This window comes from Cynoglossus semilaevis, chromosome 9 (assembly GCF_000523025.1).
Source record: "Cynoglossus semilaevis isolate Cse_v1.0 chromosome 9, Cse_v1.0, whole genome shotgun sequence".
NCBI lineage: Eukaryota > Metazoa > Chordata > Actinopteri > Pleuronectiformes > Cynoglossidae > Cynoglossus > Cynoglossus semilaevis.
Genome location: NC_024315.1, coordinates 1437031 through 1459688, shown reverse-complemented (window position 1 = coordinate 1459688; position 22658 = coordinate 1437031). Strand labels below are relative to the sequence as shown.

Here is a 22658-nt window from a genome sequence, read left to right as displayed (position 1 = left end):
TGTTTGTAATAACCGTTGGTTAAAAAAAACAAGTTTTGAGGTGAATCACCGCCACCTGTTCATTTTCTTACAGTTAAAACATTCTACCCAAAAGAAAGAAACGAGGAAAAGAAAAGAGACGAGAGACTGAAACGTCATGACGCCAACTCAAAATCCGATTGGTTAAAGAAACGGTGTCATTACTACTGACTCTGAAGGCCTCAGAGCAACACGTGAGGCTGAAATATGATTGGATAAAAAAGTGACTAAAAGCAGCGCAACTAAGAGAAAAGCCGAGAATGAAAGACTAGAACAGAACACTTTGGTTTTTTTCTAAATATTCATGATAACTATAGGAGGTCAAAGGTTCAGGTTCTGTTCAGACCAGCAGAGGGGGCACTTCCGGCCTTGACCGTAGGACAGAAGAACAGTCAAGTTCTCCTCTGTGATCATAGACAGGCTATTTTAGTGGCAGGGAGGAAATGGGACGTGCAGAGAAATCCCAGCTCATTAAGTAAAGAGTGTGACACACAGACACACACACACACACACACACACAGATTATCTCATCTAATAAAGTGTGCTGGTCCTGCTGGGCTCCAGTCCCAGCCCTGTTCACTCCGTCTCTCTGGTCAGGATGGAGTCCGTGGCTCTGTTCTCCTTCTCACCGTCAGAAGACGACGAGCTCTGTTTTCACAAAGGAGACATAATCAAGGTACAGTATGTTTAAAAACAAAAAAATTAAATTAAAACTCAAAAGTCTGAATCCTGTGTCTGATTGTTGTAGGTGATTGAAACAGAGGACGATTCTGGTTGGCTGACAGCAGAGATCCAGGGGAAGCGCGGCTACGTACCAGAAAACCACGTTTCTCTCCTGCCTCAAAGGTAGAAAATGTCACGTTGTTCTATGTTCAGCTGATGCTAACCTTTAACATCACACATGCTAACCTTCAACATCACATGCTAACCTTCAACAACATCACACATGCTAACCTTTAACATCACACATGCTAACCTTCAACAACATCACACCGTAGCAGCATTTGTAAATATTCAGTTGGAATCTTCCGACAGGTTGATGTAACGTTCAGTGTCCGTGGTGTATTTTAGGTTGTTGTCTACTGTTCCTCTGTGTGTGTGTGTTTCTACAGATGGTTTGTGGGCCAGATAACACGACTGGAGGCTGAGCAGCGCCTCTGGTGGCAGGTTACTGGAGTGTTCCTGGTGAGGGGCAGCGAATCAGCTCCAGGAGAATTTTCCGTCTCTGTAAGGTCAGTGAAGGCAACACAGATCATGGAGCTGCTCGTTCTTCCATCCAGGGGGCGCTATAAACACATATATAAATCAGAGTGTGTGTCAGTCAGAGTGTGTGTCAGTCAGAGTGTGTGTCAGTCAGTGTGTGTCAGTGCCTGATGAAGCCGTTCTGTTCTGAATACTGTTCTACAAAAAACACTATAAATACCACAGCAGTGCAGCGGGCGGGGGGGGGTTGGGTGATGGTCAGATGTAACAGCAACATTTGACCCATTTAATCATTCAATCACAATAAAAACGTTATGTAACGCTCTTTGACAACAGACTTTTTTTACTTCACAACTGACACGTTTCAGACTGACCAGCGAGTCTGTACCTGAAGAAGAACCGACCTGTTAAATGTTTTACTGGTTTTTATAGTTAACTTTAAACTATTACTAATCCCTTAATCCGTTAAATAATCTCATTTAGTCTAAATATGTTTGTCTTTTAGGTTTCTCTTTAGGGGCAATGCGTTCTAACTAACAGTGCACTTCCCCATAAAGACCAGAAGAGGGCAGAAGTGTTGAGCTAAGCGTTTCAGCAACGTCAACAGACAAAACAGTCCATTTGGTTTGTAATATTATAAGACAGCATGAAATAAAAAAACATTTTTTCAAACTAAAATATTGACATTTCCTATAATTTAATAAAATCTCACGTGACTCATTTGAAACAGCGTTTGTTTGATCCACTATAATGAAACTGCAGTATTTCATGAAGTGACCCTGTGTTACTAAAATATTCCGGAGTACAGAGTACTTTATTGTACACAGGGTCCAAATATGCTGTGGACTTTGACCCTGGGTCACAGCTGCAGTGTTCAGAGCTCCACTGTTCTCCACATGATGACGGAGGGTGAGGGTTCTAGACCTGAGGCAGAAACTGACTGATGAGGAGTTTGGGTTTGTAGAATTGAAGCCGTTGATTAAAATGAACATTTGTTTTGTCCTGATCCCTGGTTCTATTTTAACAAACAGCCCAAAACAGTCACAGCTACACAGGAACAAAAACGACTTCCTAAATACACACTGAGAAACAGGAAGTGAAAACTGAGAGCCAGTCACACCAGTGGACAGTACTGTTCAGTCTGTATGGACTGACTGACGGAGTAAAAGTCAGAAAACTGATTTGATTAAACAGCATCCACTCCATAAGACCAACGGTTAAAATACAGCTCTGAATTGTTACAGAGCCCTCATTTCTGTTTCCTCCTTATGGTGACAATTCGCAAACGTAGGTTTATCACATTTGAAACCCTGCCTTTTCAAAGCGTGGTCTGAGGCCCACATGCAGCCCACACACAACCTCAGAGTGGCCCACACATGTGGAGGGAAACTGAGGTCATTTCTACAGTTTAACAGATCATGAGACATAAAAATATGCTCAGGTTTAATTTTTCCTGTTCCCTTTGTGTTCTGCTCCTTGTTCTGCTCCTGTTCTGCTTCTTGTTCTGCTCCTTGTTTTGCTCTTGTTCTGCTCCTTTTCCGCTGCTTGTTCTGCTCCTTGTTTTGCTCTTGTTCTGCTCCTTTTCCGCTGCTTGTTCTGCTCCTGGTTCTGCTCCTGGTTCTGCCCCTGTTCTGCTCCTTGTTTTGCTCTTGTTCTGCTCCTTGTTTTGCTCTTGTTCTGCTCCTGTTCTGCCCCTGTTCCTGTCCCTGTTCGGCTCCGTGTTCTGCTCCTTGTTCGGCTCCTTTTTTTCCTCTTGTTCTGCGCCTTGTTCTGCTCCTTGTTTTGCTCTTGTTCTGCTCCTTTTTCTGTTCCTGTTCGGCTCCTGTTCTGCTCCTTCTTCTGCGCGTGTTCTGCTCCTTGTTCGGCTCCTTTTTTTCCTCTTGTTCTGCTCCTTTTTCTGCTCCTTGTTCTGCTCATGTTCTGCTGCTTGTTCTGCTCCTGGTTCTGCTCCTTGTTCTTCTCCTGTTCTGCTCCTGGTTCTGCCCCTGTTCTGCTCCCTGTTCTGCTCCTGTTCTGTTCCTTGTTCTGCTCCTTTTTCTGTTCCTGTTCGGCTCCTGTTCTGCTCCTGGTCTGCTCCGTGTTCTGCTCATGTTCTGCTGCTTGTTCTGCTCCTGGTCTGCTCCGTGTTCTGCTCCTTGTTCCACTCCTTGTTCTGCTCCTTGTTTTGCTCTTGTTCTGCTCCTGTTCCTCTCCCTGTTCTGCTCCCTGTTCTGCCCCTTGTTCTGCTCATGTTCTGCTCTTGTTCTGCGCCTTGTTCTGCTCCTGTTCTGTTCCTTGTTCTGCTCCTTTTCCGCTGCTTGTTCTGCTCCTTGTTTTGCTCTTGTTCTGCTCCTGTTCTGTTCCTTGTTCTGCTCCTTGTTTTGCTCTTGTTCTGCTCCTTGTTTTGCTCTTGTTCTGCTCCTGTTCTGCTCCTGTTCTGCAGCTACGGTGACAGAGTGGAGCATTTCCGAGTCCTTGAGAAGGGCGGTCAGTACTGCATCTGGGACAAGTCCTTCCGGTCCCTCAACCGCCTGGTGGACTTCTACCGTAGTCACAGCATCGATGTGGAGGAAGTTGTCTACCTCAGAGACCCCCCCTTGTCTCCTCACCCCCCCTCCCAGCCTGGTTCTGGTTCTGGTTCTAACCCCTATCCCAACCCATACCTGAGCAGTTCTCAGGAGTTCACCCCATCAGGCCGTGTCTACGCTCAGCCGGAGAGAGACACGCTTTCAGGGGTAATTAAAGAGAAGAGGGAGATGAAGCGATGCTGCCCCCTGTCTGTGTTTTTCTTTAGAGAATGTTCTAGTGTGAACCCAGAGTTTTTTTCATTCAAAAGTATTTGGTTCAAGTGTGAGAAGATGTTTGAGACGGTGAGAAGTTCTGCTCTGCTCTGCCTCTGTCTAGAAACGTCTCGTGGCTCGTGCCCTCTGCGACTACAACCCTCCTCAAACCACCCACCTGCACCTCCTGCGAGGAGATGTCATCGATGTGCTCGACTGCTCCGGCCCGCAGACCTGGAGAGGGCGCTGTCGAGGCCGAGTGGGATTCTTTTCACCGGAATTCGTCCAAATATATTATCACTGAGAGGTAGAGAGATAGAGACAGAGAGAGAGAGAGTACAGAATAATGAATGAAAAATGACAAAAATGTCACAGATTGTACTTTAAATGAAAAACGACAAAAATGTCACAGATTGTACTTTAAAGTATAAAGAAATATTCATTAAAATTAAACACTGCACAACACGGTTGGTCAGTGTGTATTACTGTAAAACTAATGGAACTTCCTTATGGCCTTATATGGAACAGTAAACCATTTACTGTTTAACAGCCACAATAAAACAGTTCTCAGAGTTGAACACATTAAAACATCCAGTGTAAAAATAGACATCGGCCTCACATGAATATTAGAGAACGATACGATGCATTTAATAAACATGTTTTAGTCAAAGCTCACACTGGGAAATTCCAAAAAGATAAAATTCCATAGAAGTTAAATTTAATATTAGGGATGTCCGATATTAACGTGTTGTCGATATCTGAAATGCTAATATTGTCCAAACGCTTAATTTCTGATTCCGATATCGATTCATTCTGCATACAATCCCCTGATTATTAAAATAGATTAATTAAATGAGCTGCAGTGCTGCCATCTAGTGACTATCACTTTAATATGCAGCCGTTTATCCCCAAAACTATTGTTAGGACACACGTTATTTTTGGGAAACCCAGGCACCGTGTTATGGTGATTTCATTATCGGAGAAAAAAAACGATAACTTTTCTTAAAGATATTACATTATGACAATATCTGTCGGCCGATTTTATTGGACATCCCTATTTAATATATTTAAAGAGTAGTATTATTTTTTTCAAATCATGTTCTGAAATGCTACATCGAGACGACCTGAGGTCTGATCTTCACTGAGGGAGTTCAGCTCCTAATTCCAAATTCTTGATCTGTTCCTTCAGGGCCAGTTTAAGTACGAACACGTACTGAAATACTCAGAGGCAAATACTTCATATACTCACAGTATAACAGAAAAACAGAGGCTGAGCTTTGATGAGGTCATGATCTACTGATGACAGTAAGAGTTCTCAGAAACGTCACCTTCACGGACGCAGCCGTCGTGGACTTCTGTCCCTCAGACTTTTCTGCGTGACCTCTGACCTGCACGTCTGTGTGAGAAGAACAAACACGGAGTCATGAGTGTGTTGACCAGGTGCAAACAATGGACTTACTGTGTTCTGAGCAGCAAACTGCACCCAGCGCCACCTGTTGACAGCTGTGTAAATAGCATGTACAGATAATGCACGTTAAATACACAACACTGTCGAGACTCCTGACGTCGATGGTGACAAAATACAGCCAGAAATACTGTTGGTTGTGTTTGAAGACACTCAGACGTTTACACATTTATTATTCAGGACACACTCTACTCCACAGTTAACAATTTGTACTTCCTAACATTTCACTAATTCTCACAACCACACCTACAACACGTTTGAATTTTGACACCTTCATTTTCTTTGATGAAACATTTTACAAATGCAACAGAACTTTATGTGTTTTTTTATGACTCAGATTATGTGTAAATATATATATATATTCTCCTGGGGCTTCAGGTGTAAGAAAACTAATTTCCAAGGTATAAAAAAATAAAAACTTGGAGTTAAATTTAAAGATTAAGAAAGAAAATGTTGCTAACTACACTGTAATTATTATCATTAATTAATTAAACATCAAAACATGGCTCTTTTTTTTTTAGTTTTTGATACTGGTGAAAACCTCAACTGTAACACTCTTTTATTTATTTTTATCTTTATTATTATTAGTGGTGAGCTTTCAATTAAAGGGGATTTTCCTTCACGCGGTCAAATACTCTGCACACGTTTTCTCAGAACAAAAACAGCTGCTGCCTTCACGCGGTCAAATACTCAATGCACACGTTTTCTCAGGTTTCTCATTCTTATGAAAGACAAAAACAGCTGCTGCCTTCACTCGGTCAAATACTCTGCACACGTTTTCTCAGGTTTCTCATTCAGAAGAAAAAGAAAAAAAAAACAAGTCTCAAATCTTTTCTTGGAGCTGGGAAACAAAAACATGTGCAGAGGTGAAATACGACTTCCAGACTTCAGGCGAAGTACGCGTAGAGGAAAATGTTAATGCTGATGAGCAGGAGGGCGTTAGCACAGCAGAACCTGGACCAGAACACGCTCTCTCTCAGCGTGGGGACCACGGGAGCGGCGCTCTCCTCAGAGCGCTGCCCCGCAGACACACAGAAGCCCACCCTCTGACCACACATCATGCGGCGCGTTGGCTCCGAGCCTGAAACTGCAGATACAGGAAGTTACTCAGCAGCGTGAACAGATGTTAGATGAGTGTTCAGCACATGACGGGCCGACCTTTACCCTGGGAGCTACGGTGGCTGATGGAGGACACCTTCTGAAGAGGGATCTCTCTCTGCGGCTCTTGACTGATTGTCCACCATGTCAGGTTACACAGCTGGAGGAGTGGAAGAAAAGAAGAAAACAGGATAAAAATGTGACATAATCAGACTGAAAAGATTAGAGATTATATGTGAAACCAGCAGGGCACAAATACCTAAAAAGATTGACATTAGAAAAGTCCAAAAAGTCAACGCTGTTTTGACTTTTGACTGTCATACGACTGGGCCAATGTTTCTCAAATAGTGGGTTGGGCCCCTGGGGGAGGTCCGGCGTGATGCCGAGGGGAGGGAGGGGGCGTGCAGGGTTTCCAATGGAATATGGCTTTTGGACGTAAGTGTACTACAGCTGTAATGCTTGAATGATAACCAGCCTCCGGTCACTAGGTGGCAGTAACTCATACAGCGGTTTGTACAGATAAAAATATTCATGTTACCAGGTTCTCAACAGTCTGAGGGAGATGTGTCGTTATTTCTATGGTTCTACTGAAGTCAGTGAAAACACACAGTGTGGTCACATGACTGCGGAGAGGCTTGGCCACATGGTGGCGCTGCACACACACACCACAGGGGAAATATAAAAGGATCTGAACCCTCACGCCTCCTCTCACTGTTGTCATAATGTGTACATGATAATCCTCCACTTATAAAGCCCTGAGCCCAGTCCTCTGTGGTGGAGAAGTGGCTGGGAGGTGCTGTGTGTCTGTGCCTGCGGTCAGATCATCTGCTGACACTGAGGTTTCTCTGCACTCCAGTCTCTCCTCCAGTCATTGTAAACATGACAGTTTAATTATGTCGACGCCCTTTCAAATGTCAACGTCGTGCCAGACTCACGATCTCTACCGTGGTACGATCCACAGACACAGGTGTTTGGGATTTTATATCATCTCTGGGGCTTTTATTCTGAAGAGAACTCTTGTATTAACGAGCTAGCGCTCGTAGCTAACTGCTACACTTCAGAGTGGGACGGTGTGGGGTTTTCCCAGATTTTCCCACCATCAACATCACTGGTCAGACTGGTCAGATTGCTGATATTCATCTGGACTTCCAGACAGGAAACAGTTTCCACCGGGCGGCTCCAAACACCGTAGATAAACGCTGCAGTAAAGATGTCGCTGACAAGAATTAAGGCGGAACAGACGGGGGACACAGCTGGTCCAGTTTAGACCAGGGACCAGAATCTGACCAACTGACTTTCTTATACTGTCGTGAGGTGATATGTTAATGAGCGAGCTTTAAGAGGAGGGGTCAGCTGAATTAATAAGAGACTGTGGTTTTATGATGAGTTCACTCAGAGGTCACTGAACTAGATGTGACAAATGAACCCTGGTGTCAGTCAGCTGGGTGTGAGTGTTGACTTCTAGGATCCAGACCTGGTCTCTGAGTCTAGAACACAACCTTCACTTATTCTCAAAACGTTTGTTTAACTCTGATGCGTGGGTGTGAATAACACTGTGTTCCAATGTAGTTTTTTACAGACTGAACTTTAGGCTCAGTCTGTAACGACACATTTTTGTCTCTTTTGTTCTTGTTTATTTTTCTGTAAAAATATTTTAAACTGCACTGGAACCTAAATGTGACTTTGACTGAATTTTTTGTTCCAATCTCAGACGACTATTTGAATCTTTAGTGAATCTTGGCTCTGTGACAGTTCGGGGCTGCCTTTCAGCCAGTGGTGTTGACAACAAGTTCTCTGAGAACATAAACAGCAGGAACTTCCTGCTGTTTGGGATCAGCGGTGAAGATTATTTTTCAGTCACTACAAGGAAACTCTACGTAGTTTAATTTCTCCAGACTCCTCCATTTTATCTTTGGGAGCCAACATTCCGGGTGTTTCCACAGATAGCTGTGTGTACACACCTGTTCTGGGGTGGGAGGCGGCGTGAGCAGAGACACTATGAAAATCACGATGGCCGTCAGTCCACACAGCAGGATGGCGAAGTGGAGATAGTGGACGCTTCGCAGCACGGCCGGTGCAGAATCCTCGAGGCCACACCTGGGAGGAGGGAAGGCGAACTCCAGCACCATCCGACACACTCCCACCACTAGCCCCACCATCAGGCCCCAGAATGCACCCTGTTAACACACACACACACACAGAGAGACACAGAGACGGCGGTTCATTCTCTCGTTGGTTGGATTCTTGGGTTCATTCCTCACACAGCCCTGGTGTCACTCCTGGGTGTGTTTGTGCCGCAGCGCAGTCACTTTCCCACCGTAACCATCTGATGCATTTGTCATGTAATTGTATTTTCACACACGTGCAGCCGCACAAATGACTCCCTGTCTCCTCCTGCTGTCTTGAAAGAATGTCACCTGTGCGGTCGAGCTGATCACCTGTGAAAACAATCGGCCCGTCGCAGTACAGACGCAGTACAGACGCAGCACAGTCGCAGCACAGTCGCAGTACAGACGCAGTACAGCCTGCACTGTTTGCTGTGTCACAGCATGTGACACATCCTGCACACGAGGTCTGCCCCTTCACCTCCTGAGTCAACACAGTTTTAATGCCTGCGGCTCTCGGCTCAACCTGTTTATGTGAGCAAATGTTTTTGACCTTGAGAAAACACTTTTTTATGAGTTTAAAGTGAAATGGAGTCCAGCTGGTACTGGAGACTCAGTGGGTCGGAGCAGCACGATCATAACATAATTAACTATTAACAACAATAAGTCCATGTATTATTATTCATTCATATTTAATGAAACTAATACCAATAAGTCCATGTATTATTATTCATTTATATTTAATGAAATATAACTTTACAAAATTAATTTTAAAAATGATCCTGAACATGAAGTGTTTGTGTTTTTGTTTTCAAAATTCATCAAGCGGGCCAGGATAATCACCTTGGTGGACCGGTTTTGGCCCCTGGGCCACATGTACGACACCCCTGCTCTAAGCTGTTTGTGTTTACAGAGCAGCATCTGAATAACTGCTGAAAGTATTTTGTTAAGATGAAGCCTAAGGCGGAGGAGCAGGACTGTGGCTGGTGCTGATGTGCAGGAACATGAGGTGTGAAGGGGTCAAAGGTGAACCACTGGTTTTAGTTAGAGGTTGTAAGTTGGCCTACTCTGAGATGTGACTTCAAACTGCAGAAGGAACCTTTGCCTCCCACTGAGAGTGAGCCACACTTTCATTGTGAAACAAACCTGAGAAAGTTCTCCTCACTTCAGCGCTGGCCGCCCGCCAGCAGGGAGAGAGAGGGAGAGAGCGGGCACACCCAGAACCGGCTGCAGTGGATCCACCCACCCTGCGGACTGGTCTTTACTTGCTCTGAGCTGATCCACATTCTTTCTGCGTTATTGTTATCTGTTATCTCAGTCCTCTGATCTGATCACACTTTCACTCACACGCACTCGGCTGTAAAGATAGAAACGATCGTCTGCGTTTACAACGCGGCATCAGCGAGAGGAAACACAGGCGACACACACACTCACACACTCACACACACTCACATGTGGGCTCCACACCAAGCAGCGAGGGGTGTTTGCACTTAGCCGTATCCCATGTGACACGTGAGAGTAATAAACCCAGACCATTGTGTAGTGAAGGAGGAAGAGCAGAGGAAGGAAAACTGCAGCGTTTCTCAGGGTTGTTTGGTTAAAACTCAGTAGAATTAATTTTTTTTTTTTTGTTAATTGAAGACAGTTTTTATTCTTTACAAGACAAAATATAAATTCTCACACTTAAGATGTAATCTTTGTGCAGTTTATGCAAGAAAATAATAGGTGTAGTTATGATGAGTTTTGTGACTTTGTGTTTTGGCTAAAAACGTTTTTAAAAAGTTCCAGTGACTGCACTTTGGCATGAATGAGCGTTGTTTTTGTCAATTGCTAAAGTAAAAAGGACTGAAGTCAACGGCAACTTTTGAGAGTCAACTCAACACGTAAATTGCCATGACTTAACCCTTTCAGACCTGAACCACTTTGAAGAGCAGGGACAGTCACAACGGAACCGTTTCAAACACACAGGCTACAGAAGAGATCAGTCTGGTGACCAATCAGAGCCCCTCCCTCTCTTCAAGCTGCCCTGTGATTGGTCAAAGTCTACCGAAACAGGAACAGACCCATGAGGAACTGTTGACGTCTGAACTGTTGACGTCTACTATGAAGCTGGACAATAATTAATGCATAAAAAATGAATTGAAAAATAAATCAACTCAGCTTTAAATCCTGACTGAAATCTATATGAATATATACTGTATATATATTTGTGCAGGTGCTTGTGTGCACTGGAGTGTGTGTGTGTGTGTGTGTTTTGACATTCATCCTCATTGGTCCTCTTCCAGAACACAGCCAGAGTGAACACAGCAGTAACTGGTGGAGCGAGGTAGCTGGTCACTGACTGGATGTAAACGTATAGTTGTCCGCTATTGGCCGACTGAAGGATGGGGATCCACACCACACTCACCACCACCAGGATCACTGTCACAATCCTGCAGCCCACACGAACAACAACATCATCATCCTTCACCTCGTACACACACACACACCACTGGTCACATGACCACCCACGGGTCAGTCACACACCTGCCGACCAGGAGCAGCTCTCTCTCTGAAGCCCGCGGTCTGTGCTTCTTCCAGATGTCCATGGTGAAGAGGGTGGAGCAACTGTTAAAGATGGAGGTCAGTGAAGACATCAGGGCCGCCATCATCACCGCGATCATCAGCCCACGTAAACCTGAAACACACACACACACACGGATGGACAGAAGACACGGGTGAGAACACACAAACATCATCTAAGGACTGGGATGATTTTGGGGAAATACAAAATGGCCATCATGTCTTTACCACTTGGCATGAGTTCGATGACCAGTTTGGGGAAGGCGATGTTGGAGCACCCCACCTCGGCTCCACACACTCGCACACACTCCTCAGGGTCCACACACCCTACAGTGTCTGAAACATGAGCACAGTGACACACACAGGAAATGAAACCATATGTTTGGCTCATGCAAAATTCACATTGTCTCTAATTTCCACTTAAGAACAGGACAAAAACAAGTGGAGGGGATCGGTACTGCAGCTGTGGACGGCTGTTGGTCAGAGTGACCTGTTTGACACACAGGTTGTGTTCTAAAAAATGGTATTTGAATATAGTATATCTAAATATCTAAATAAAGCCTGATAAAACATGAGTGGACATGCACTGTCCATTCATTTCCTCTAAATGGGATCATGGTTCTCTACATTAACGTGAAGTGTGTTACAGTAAAAGTTGGGAAGATTATATATTTTCAGAACAAGTATCAGATCTAGTCTGGGTCTGTGGATGACTGGGTCCATTAATTCAACATCTATATTTATTTATATTTATTTTACATTTTCAAGTCTTTACTAGGAGTGTGTTGAATTAATATAAAATAAAATAAAAAGCCCGAACACATAAGAAAAAGTCAAGGGAGATATCGACGTGGGGGCAAATGTTTCTAAAAGGATGGTTTTATACCCCAGTCTAACACAGGGGTAATAACAGGGGTAATAACAGGGGTAATAACAGGGGTATTTTCATGTGTGTAATGGATTGATAAACAAGTATGAAGTTCCAGGGCAGTGTTAGAATATTTTTAGCTGGTTTCATCATTTTGGGATATCAAATTTTAATCCCTTTGTTAAAAGATTAAAAGCTCAACCGTGTGTGAAGATCAGACTGTATCAGTTACAGCTCGGTTCACGGAGCGTTCGATGACTGGAGTTAAAAAAACAAAAAAAACAAAAAAAAAACCCGAACATTTTTTCTGTGGATTTCTTCCTGCGGGCAGTGGGCGGAGTTTAACTCCTCCCTTTCCCATTCGGCTCCCGGACACTCCGTCTGTCTGGACCCGGTAACCGAGCTTCCGTTGCCGGATTTCGGGGTCAGAGCCACACCGGCGGCTCCAGATCCAGAGAAGTGATTACAGGGGGAAACACTGGAGGACTAAAACCGCAGTGGACTCGGTGGAACCCGGGACTTGTTGTCGCCACGTTGTAGGAAGTTCTACAACTTTTTTTTTTTCTTCTTTCTTTCGGAGAAACGTTTGAGCAGCTGCTGTCAGTCTGACAAAGGAGGAGAAAGTGACTCGTCAGCGCCACACTTGGGCCGAGTCAGCACGTGTAAACAGGAGGATTGTTAACTCAGTCCTTCATCAACAGAACCGTTCCTGTTCGAACTGACTCACTCTCACCCACTCACCCGCTCACACACGGACAGCTGCCCCGGCCCCGCGGCTACAGCACCAGCAGTCGCCCCGGGCCCCGGCACCATTGTCCCGGCCCCTGTCAGGTGAGAGGTGTGGCTCTGGGCGGTGGCAGCTTAGCTCTGACAACACCTGGATTAGTGACTGTGAAGTGGAGAGCTGAGTGGGAGGAGGATTAAGGACTGAACGGGAGATTCTTTGTAATATTCGGTCCATCATCACGGGTCCATGTGGCCCTGGTACACCACGGACCGTCAATGAATCTCTGTTTTAAAGCGGTTCTATAAGTGGCTGACCATTGACCGGAGGCCATGGCGCTGTCCCAGATCCAGTGTCTGGACGATCACCACGTCAACTGGCGCGTGAGTGAAAGCAAACCGGAGTTTTTTTACAGCGAGGACCAGCGGTTGGCGCTGGAGGCGCTCATCACCGAAGGTCCCGAGGCCTTCACGGAGTACATTCGTGACCACAGTGTCCGGGACTTTCTCTCAGAGTCGGAGTTGGAGAAGATCGCTGAAACGGCCGAGGATTATCGGCCCGGGTACGAGCACCACCAGAAACCTGACACGCCGGGGCCCGGCAACCTCACCCCGGGCTCGGGGCAGTGGGAGGAAGCCGGGGACGAGCAGGTGTCCCTGGAGTATTGGCCCGACCGCTCCGAAGGCTCAGTGGCGGAGCTGGACCTGGGCTGGCCCGAGGCGATCTCCTACCGTGGGGTGACCCGTGTGACGGTGTACACCCAACCTCCGACCGACGCACACACACACATCAAGGAGGTGGTGCGGAAGAGCATCGCCTCGGCCTCAAAGGTGAGACTGACGTGTGGTGATCACGGACTTTACATGAGAGCTGGTCTTCACTCCGTCTGGAGGAAGATCGACGGTCAAACTGTTGAGGCAGATCTGGACTCTGCAGTTAGAAAACCTAACATGAGGTGAAATATTTACATAAAGAGTTGATTATGAGGAAAATAGACTGTAAAACAATAGAAGATGTGATTGACAGCCTGGCTTCATCATCATCATCATCATCATCATCGTCAGTTGTTGTTATGTCTGGCTTTGTTGACAGTTTTTGTTGTGATCAAAACATAGATGTAAAAATCGAAGACGTCGAAGAAATCCTTGAACTAATGACGGACTTAGACGTTCGGCCTTTAATCGGATCAAACCCATTTAATTATATTTTTAAATAAATGCTAACTGGATTCAACGTTTTTAACAAATCCATTAAAACCCCCGCAGCAGTGAGTTCGACCACGAGGAGCCGGATTAAAATCGTTATCTAAACGAAGGTGACATTTATTGCGACACCTTCTGGAATCACAACATTACTCAACGGTTCAAATATTTTTCAGGTTGCACACATTCTGTGATGTGGTTTGGTCACATGACACAGGAGTGTTTCACAGAAGCTTCAAGGCTGTGAAGACCACAAAGTATTTGCTGATAAATGTACTCATCATCTTGTCATAGACTGATGTAGACTACAAATATAAATACTCTGAACCGTCCTTTCAATCTGTCCAAATCTTTATCTTCTGACTGAGACTGACAGCCATCCTTGTTGACATTAGTTCACGTGACATCACTACAGTTCTGACTGCAGTAATGACAGGTTTTTACTCCACTCCTGACTGTGGAGTCACACTTTCACCATATATCACAAACTTCAAACCTGGAAACCTGATCATCATCATTTACACTCTGTAAATACAGAGTGTAAATGATGATTAGGTTGTTTATGTTGGGTTTTTTTTCTTTTTTTTTTGACTCTATACACCCTCCTTCCTCTTTCTACTTCCCACACGTTTGCGTGTAAACACTGATCCTGATCCTGACACGACACTGGAAAGTTATTCTCTGACATCACTTCACAGGTTCACAGGCCAAGTCCGTTACCTTTTAAAGACAAATGATCTGAACTGGAGTGTTTCGGCGTGAGGCTGGAGTGAATACTGGAGTGAAGTTTTTAATTTTGCCTTTTTGTTTCTGAACTCTGCTGCAGACTTGTTTACCAAGACTGTGTCTGCAGCTTCACAGTGAAATCTGGGTCGTTTGACACAGCTGGCGTTGTGTCAAGTCCAGAGTTGGTTTTGACAGCAGCGCTGCTGAGATCTGGAACACTCTGTTCAGACAACAGACAACACATTTGTGTTGTTAAAAGTCTGATTCAAGGGCCGTTCAGTTCAACAAGTACTGGTTTGGTCTAAACTGTAACTGTGGTCATTCCTGGACGCTCGTCTTTCACCCAGAGCTCGTGGCTTCACATGAGAGTTGGGGAAGTCATGTGTGAACCTGACGACTGATTCTAGTCAGACCTCAGTTCTCATGGGTGCCCACTAACTGTTGGTCATCGTATGATGACATCATCAAGTCAAATCCACTCCCACACAGCAGGAAATGTGTAACAGCATTTGTGGTTTTCTTTGTCCGTCTGTCTGTGTGTGTGTGTAGGTAATAGCTGTGGTGATGGACGTGTTCACAGACGTGGATATCTTTCGTGACCTGCTGGATGCGGCGTACAAACGCAGGGTCCCGGTCTACATCATCATCGACATGGCCTCGGTCCCCTGCTTTCTTTCCATGTGTGGCAGAGCTGATATGCACCGTGGACATCTAAAGGTATGTACCCGTTCACACACACACACACACACACACACACCCTGATGATGTTTTGATAAGCTGGGCGTTGGGGTGAGATATTTGTGCTGCCTCTCTGGTTTTAGAACAACAGTCAAGGAAAATGTTATTGTTAAAAAAAAAAAACTAAAAAACTTTTCTTCAAAACAAACACATGGAGAATAACGTGGTTCTCACTGTTGTTTTTTCCAATAAAATTTGTTTATATATGTATATATATCATTATTCAGGCCAACTTACCTAACTTAAAACTCCGACATCACAGACTGAAATGCAGCCCTAAACTAATACAGAGTTGGTTCAATCTTATTAGAACTCTCCTTTTGTTGGAATCTTTTCTCTAATCTTCAGTCTAACGACGTCTTTTGGCCAAATGTTTCCCTTTTCATTTGATTCTCTTTCCTGTTTAAACATTTTCATTAGCACCTACGTCTTGTTTTTGGCTAACAGTCCACGGATGAACTAAAACCCTGGACGCAGTGATAACTTTAGAACACACGTCATGCCGGCTGTTTTTTCATGAATTCATATTTTCTGTTGGTGCAACATGTACCTCCAGGCTGATACTACAACATTCCTCCGTCTTGAAACCACATGTGCTAAAGTCTGAGTGCTTCGAGACATTTTTTTGCATAAACTACAGTGCTATAAAACAAAAAGTCAAAAGTCATGTGATGCAGTAAATGCTAACAGCGAGGCCTGTGCTAAAATGAACTCAGATGATATCAGGTGTGTTTGGTGTAGGGGGAGCCTGCAGGTGGTGAGCTGGCTGCTAATGTCCGCCAGAAAGTTGTCCTGTGGTTGACTGTCCCAGACAAACCAGTCGAGGCAGTGACACTCATTTTAAAACCAAAACAATTTAAAGCCACACACACACACACACACAGTCCTGTCCACGTTGCGGCCATTTAAAAACCTTTGTGACTTAAGGATTCGAATTATATTTTATTTTATTTCCTGTTTCACTAACAGCGATCCCCTTCAGTTTGAGCTATTCTTCTGTCTGCCCTCAGCGTTATTGTTATTTACGACTCTGATGGTGTGAGATTTCGCATAGAACATTGACTCGGGAGGTAACGCTGGGCCCGGAGCCCCACCCTCATCACAGGCCTGAAGACAAACACTGCAGGGTGTGTCGTACGAGCCTGCACATACACGAAAACACACCGTGCTCCAACCTGTAGTGTCAGTCAACAGGTAGAAACTTTAGTGGTATTAATACGGGGGTGGGGGGGGGGGCAGAGACAGAGATAAGCCCTTGACTTGATCGACAACAAAACTCATTCTTGTCTGGTCTCCATCATCACGGTCCAGTGGCCTTTATGTCTCCTTTGTTTACAACAGCGCCTCCTCCCCATGCACTAAGTCCTTACAGGTTTGTTTGCATTGCTTTAACTTTACACGATTGTGTCTGTGCCCAGAATCTGCGTGTGCGCTGCTGTGGAGGTGTGGAGTTTTTCACGCGGTCGGCTCAGAAGGTGCGCGGAGCCCTGAGTCAAAAGTTTGTCCTGATCGACGGAGACAAAGCCATCTCAGGTTCTTACAGGTGAGCAGTGACGTTGACACACACTGTACCTGCGTCTGACACTGAAGAATGAAAACACAAACACAGCAATAAATCTAATTCAGCTATAAAAAACTATTTAGCTCTTCAACAGGAAGAACAAAGTTGTTTCCTTTTGTCATCACCCCCTCTAATGACCTGTCATTCCTCTGTTTGGTTTAATCTTACAGTGTTTGTCAAGCAGAACATCGCTCATGTAACACTACACCAATAATCCAAACTCATTAGAGAAGTCTAGCGTGGTGAAAAAGTGAAATTTAAATGAATCATTTATTTAATTTACGAGGTTTCTGGGAAAACTAGAAACTTAATTGAAGGAAAGACGTGATCTAAAATATGTGATGTCAGAAAAATCAATCAGTGACAGAAGTGAACCAAACTGTAACTCCAGAATCTTTATGTAGCAGCAAATGAATAAAACCAACCATCAGCAGGTTTAAACGAGTTCATCAACAATGTGATAATAAATGTTTTGAGCTTTTTTTTATTGTAATTCAAACTATGGACGGACGGTGAGATAGAGATCACAGAAATGTTTTGTTATTCCTGTTTTTGTTGTAGTTGTTGCATCCGTTATCATTTCATCATTTTATATGAACCTGTTCTACCAGGAAGCTCAGGCAGAAGGTGCTGTGATGAGTTCAAAGAGCATAAACACGGTGTCTGACTTCAGGGTACAAATGTCTGCTGTAATGATTAAACTGGGCTTAGGTTTTGTCAAAGCATGTGATGACACGAGAGAAACCATTTAGACGCAGGACGGTGACTTCATCACAACTGAAACAGGAGAATATTAAATAACTGATCTCCTGCTTCCTGGTCTGTCTGATTCCAGCTTCACCTGGTCCTCCTCTCGTCTGGACCGTAACCTCATCACTGTGATCACAGGACAGGCCATGGAGACGTTTGACCTGCAGTTCCGTGACCTGTACTTCATGTCCAGAAGCGTGTCCCTCAGCAAGGTTCCCATAGTGGATGAACCCATCCCTGACCCTGTCCCTCAGGCAGCTCCTGCTCCTGTCCCGGCTAGTGTCGCCAGAAAATTTATCAATCCCAAATATGCTCTGGTCACCTCAGGAGCCCACAGTTTGGCCTCGTCAGACCAGAACTCCAGCAACAAGAACCAAAATCCCACCGGGCTCAAAATAATTAAAGGACGCATCAAGGAGATTGTTGAGGAGTCGCCGCTACACCCTGGGTTAGCCCATTTGGAGAAGGCTAACATGATCCCATACCTGCCCACCTGGCCGGAGCCGGACCCACCCAGCGATGTCATTGGCTTTATCAACATCAGGGATGACAAACGGGCCAATCAGGTTCACCTTCAGAGGTCTGAGAGGTTTGAGTTCAGCCAGGCTATACGCTTCAAGGCGCCGCTGACACTTCCCGCCCAAACAGAGGATCTGACTTTGAATCCAGCAAGAAATGCCAGGAAACCCTCAGGGAACACCAGCCCAGGAAGCCCGCCTCCTGTGAGCCCGATCAGCCAACAAACCCAAAAGGAAACAAGCCTAGTAATTAATGAAGACCAAACTGATACGACAGACTCCAGCAGGGAAGCTCAGCCGCCTCGCACACAAGACACACGATGCAAAACTGACGCCACTCCCAAAGACCCGTTGTCCAGTGTTAAAACTGATTCACATCCAACAACTAAAGAAGTCCCAGCGTCACAAATCTCCGCTCCTCCTGTTCCCAAACGCCGTACACTGCAACTGGTCATAGACTCCCCTCCTGAGGAGCAGCCTGGACAAACACAGGTGTCTCTGATTAAAATGTCAGACACGGACCTGCTGCAGAGTTCAGATGGTTCCTCTGGTTTGAAGCAAATGAGAGAGGAGTTGAAGCAGCGTCACCGTCGTCTAACGACGAAGGACGAGGACTCTGGCAGCAACGAGGGCAGCCAGGACAGCACCAAGGTCAACTGTGACCGAGGGGCCCACGACAACCCTTCCAGCGCCTCCACTGTGTCGGAGGAGGAGTTCTACGAACCCCATCCGGAGTCCAACGACGTGCTGACAAACGGAGGGACGACAGGCTCGGGTCGTGGGCGTAGGCACGGGGACGGGGTCAACATGATGGCTCGTCTCTCTCAGAGTATGCTGGACTTAAGGGAGCCCGTCCAATCAGAAGACAGCGCAGATCTCATCCGCCAATCACAGAAGCTCCGCAGAGAAACTCACCAGTCACCACAGAGGCACATAGGCCAGGTGAGACAGACCTCAGTCAAGTATCTACAAATGTTTGTTTTTTTGCGCCTGGGGTTGACATTTAAAATTGTTTTTAAACCACAGTAAAGTGTCTGAAATTGGATCGGACGGTAAATCATCCAAAATAACTCTCATAATCCTTCCAGAAACATGAGTTTATACGTTTTAAAAATGATGTGCTGACATTTATTAGGTGTGGTTTTACTCAGCCCGTAAACAGGAAATACCTTTTTAAAGCAGGGTGTGTTTCAGTGTTGGTGTTCAAACAAGTTACTGATGAAGATGCCATAACATTTCTGCTTGTCAAAATGTCAGGGGATTTCACCGCCGTGTGTGTGTGTGTGTGTGGGTGTGTACCGGGATAGAGAGCGCGGCTGATCATGCCAGGGAGGATGATGAAGATGAAGGGCAGCATCTTCAGATAGGCAGCCAGGATGGATGCTCCTTTCACATGACTCATGCTCTTGGCAGACAGTGACCTCTGTACGATCACCTGCAATGGAAAAAAAAAAAAAACCTTTAAAAGGATTTTCCACGATATGAGATTAAAGGGACAATTACAGTTTTTCCACGATGAGATTAAAGGGACAATTACAGTTTTCCTGATGATATTTACATTGCAGTACTTAACATTTTAACCTTGATATTAAAACCCTTAAATACTTGACTGTAACTCAGGGCCTAGAACTCAGCTCAGGAGAATTTGCATGAATTTTCTGCATTCCATTTTTTACATTGTTCAGATTCAGCGGTTTGTTTCAAGTAACTAGGATTAGTTACCTGTTACCCCAGTTCAGCGTGGTATTCAGAACAGTGTTTTTGACACAGTGACATCACATGTCTAGACCTCATAACGTTTAACTCATCAACACTTTCTCCTCTGTTTCTCTCTAGTTGTTCCGGAACTCCAGATCTCCCGATCGTAATGCCAGACTGCGGGGCTCCTCGCCGGTTGGTTTTCAGCGTCAGACACGAGCTGCCGCCGGCCCTGTGATCGTAGGACACCGTTACTGGCAGGGTCAAACGATGCAGACCGACTCAGCTCAGCTGCACGCGGAAAGACGGTCGGGCCGCTCCCCGCAACGCCACAGCCAGGAGAACAAGATGGACCGCGGTTCCCCTCAGCCTCCGGCAAACCCGAGTGGGTTACTTGGTGTTTCTTTCTCAAAACTGAGTAATTTCAGACATCTGAGGGCAAGAGGCGGCGTGCCGCAGAAGAAGACGTCTCAAAATAAGGCAGCTAGGTAAAGACTGAGGACTAGCACTGGGTACAAGGACTTTGTTTTGACTTCCTGTTGAGGAAAAGACTCATCGACGTGGAATCTTTCTCAGGCATCCGTATCACTTCCTTTTTTTTAAAACACCCCAGGCTCAACTCTGCGTCACTTTATGTGATGAGGACCGGATCTGCTGCTGTGCTTTAGGGAAAAAAAAAATCTAGTTAAAAACAATCACCTCTTCTTCTTAGAGAATCCTTGTTGTTAAAGGTCCGTGGCTGGATATAAAACCATACAGTGAACTGATCATGTTATGTATTTTTAATTTAGAGTTTTTACTCAGTTCTACTGACATAAAGTGACTTAAAATGAATTTGATGAGGCTAAAGTTAATGTGATCCTTCACTTTAATTTAACTCAGAATTGGACACTTTTTTTCCCACACATTGAACGGTCTATGACGCGGTCCGTGATCAGCAGGCTCTGGTGTAGATATCACTGTGGTTACTGATGGTGTGAGGGTGACGTTACCGTGAGGATTTATTACATGCTGTATGTGACACATATCTATATTTACCTGTGCAGATGCTGAGAGCAGGTGACGGCAGTGCTTTGTACTGACATGGGAATAAAAATGAATGTTGTAAATAAGAGGAGGAGAGAGTCTCTCTGGATTTATTGGCTCCATCTGTTTTCATAAATCTGCAGTTTATTTGGAAACCTGAGAAAATAACAAAGTTGGATTCTAGGTCTGCAACCTACTGTGTTTGGATCCAGATAACTGATGTGCTAATGTCCTGGTTTGCTTTTCCACATGGGGAAAAAAAAATCTGCACATTTTGTGTTTCTGAGAGAATTTCTTGAAAGTCTGGTCTTTAGGTCTGGCTCAAAGTCATTTCTGGGCAGCAGGGTGGAGCTCGACCTACTTTTACAGACACAGCAGCCACATTAATAAAATGGTCATAAAACCAAAGTCCGTGATTATGTTAGGATACAGTTCCTGGCCTTGGAAACTCAATTCCAAACAATCAAACAAACAGACGGTTTGAATTACGACTGTGAAGTGAAGGAGGTGTTCACTGGTGTTGACAGGTTCGCTCGCTCTCTGGTCTACGTCACTCTCATAAATCCAGGTGTCAAAATGTGGAAACATTCCAGTACAGTGAAGGTAGAGGAAACACTCAGAACTGTTACCTGGTCACTGCACCAGTACCATGTAGCCAGTATAGTCAGCCCCAGCGTCATGCCCGGCCAGGGCAGGTCTCCAGTGACGGCGTCCCTGAACAAGTGCATGGCGTCCTGGCGTGGTAGGTGGCAGCTGCTGTTGGGGATGATCTTCTTGGGAACCGCCATGCTGTACACGCGCTCCAGGTTTTCATAGCCGCCGATCTTGTTGAAGGCTGTGGATGAACAGGAAACTCATTCACAGTTGCAGGTTAATGCAGCGTACAGGTGTGGAGAGAACAAAGCAGCGTCCGTACCAGTGATCGTCAGAATGACCGCTCCGATAATCATGATAAATGTCTGAAGAGTGTCGGTGTAGATGACCGCAGCGAGGCCACCTGGTGGATTTATGAGAGTGCATGTTCATTCTCAGTGGGCCATGACGACAGTTTGAGGCAAAAGTATGGACTTTTTAATGTCATAAAATAAATAATTTAAGAAATTAAAAATTAGAAATTGTCAGCAAGTTTTAAAACATCTTAAATACAGAGGTGTCCTTTAGGTAATGGTATTAGCCTGATGTTAACTCATTGTACATGTTTTGATAAATACAGTTGTATTGTCCGTCTGTGTTGACCTGCGATAGTGTAGAGTGCGGTGACCACCAGCATCAGAACAGTGGAAAGATACAGGTTCCATCCCAGACACACCTGAACAAAGAGGGCTCCAGAGTACAGGTCGGTCTGAGAGTGGACACAGAGCAGATGTCAGTCTTCACACAACACTGAGACATGTTGGCTCTGTGTGTGTGTGTGTGTGTGTGTGTGAGAATGGCACCGTCTTACTGATATCTTTGTGAAGACAGACAGCAGCAGAGACAGGACAGCCAGGTAGGTTCTAATCCTTTCTCCTCCGAACCGTCGGCCCAGATACTCAGGCATTGTCACGATCTAAAAGACAAACATATAAACACACACATATATATATATATATATATATATATATATATATATACGTATATAAAAACATATATATGAG

The 22658-nt window shown here is 45.0% G+C and overlaps 3 protein-coding genes and 1 long non-coding RNA gene across 4 annotated transcripts in view; 2 read left to right on the top strand and 2 right to left on the bottom strand.

Moving 5' to 3' along the window:
- Nucleotides 1–554: 554 nt before the first annotated feature.
- LOC112487465 (uncharacterized) lies at nt 555–6093 on the bottom strand. Its single transcript, XR_003050555.1, has 3 exons — nt 5230–6093; nt 4159–4280; nt 555–666 (listed from the first exon to the last, which is right to left on the bottom strand). It is a non-coding gene; the product is annotated as an uncharacterized LOC112487465 (long non-coding RNA).
- On the top strand, nt 572–4635 carry LOC103383265 (GRB2-related adapter protein-like). The gene is made up of 6 exons (XM_017035140.2): nt 572–694; nt 767–864; nt 1131–1250; nt 3644–3935; nt 4105–4330; nt 4368–4635. The coding sequence occupies exons 1-5, from the start codon at nt 617–619 to the stop codon at nt 4282–4284; spliced, it is 768 nt and encodes a 255-aa protein (XP_016890629.1). The 5' UTR covers nt 572–616; the 3' UTR covers nt 4285–4330; nt 4368–4635.
- Nucleotides 6094–6173: 80 nt separating the features above from the next.
- Nucleotides 6174–22658, bottom strand: part of slc5a10 (solute carrier family 5 member 10) — an 18856-nt gene continuing 2371 nt past the window's right edge. Inside the window, exons 5-15 of the mRNA XM_017035483.2 lie at nt 22466–22570; nt 22258–22363; nt 21938–22018; nt 21651–21856; nt 19597–19732; nt 11439–11546; nt 11175–11325; nt 10915–11080; nt 8505–8723; nt 6610–6703; nt 6174–6532 (exon numbers count right to left, since the gene is read on the bottom strand). Of these exons, the coding sequence (XP_016890972.2) occupies nt 6333–6532; nt 6610–6703; nt 8505–8723; nt 10915–11080; nt 11175–11325; nt 11439–11546; nt 19597–19732; nt 21651–21856; nt 21938–22018; nt 22258–22363; nt 22466–22570 (1572 nt within the window). The 3' untranslated portion in view covers nt 6174–6332. The remainder of the gene's footprint in view (nt 6533–6609; nt 6704–8504; nt 8724–10914; nt 11081–11174; nt 11326–11438; nt 11547–19596; nt 19733–21650; nt 21857–21937; nt 22019–22257; nt 22364–22465; nt 22571–22658) is intronic.
- fam83gb (family with sequence similarity 83 member Gb) lies at nt 12376–21080 on the top strand. Its single transcript, XM_008316295.3, has 5 exons — nt 12376–13632; nt 15280–15447; nt 16887–17011; nt 17865–19239; nt 20134–21080. Exons 1-5 carry the CDS (start codon nt 13135–13137, stop codon nt 20485–20487), a joined length of 2520 nt encoding a protein of 839 aa, XP_008314517.1. The 5' UTR covers nt 12376–13134; the 3' UTR covers nt 20488–21080.

Bases quoted from the DNA above. Each gene is read 5' to 3' on its own strand.
- LOC103383265 (XM_017035140.2), top strand. From the start codon at position 617: ATGGAGTCCGTGGCTCTGTTCTCCTTCTCACCGTCAGAAGACGACGAG. The intron at 695-766 runs GTACAGTATGTT...TGATTGTTGTAG, and splicing joins ACAAAGGAGACATAATCAAG to GTGATTGAAACAGAGGACGA. The intron at 1,251-3,643 runs GTCAGTGAAGGC...CCTGTTCTGCAG, and splicing joins GAATTTTCCGTCTCTGTAAG to CTACGGTGACAGAGTGGAGC.
- fam83gb (XM_008316295.3), top strand. From the start codon at position 13,135: ATGGCGCTGTCCCAGATCCAGTGTCTGGACGATCACCACGTCAACTGG. The intron at 17,012-17,864 runs GTGAGCAGTGAC...GTCTGATTCCAG, and splicing joins GCCATCTCAGGTTCTTACAG to CTTCACCTGGTCCTCCTCTC. The intron at 19,240-20,133 runs GTGAGACAGACC...GTTTCTCTCTAG, and splicing joins CACAGAGGCACATAGGCCAG to TTGTTCCGGAACTCCAGATC.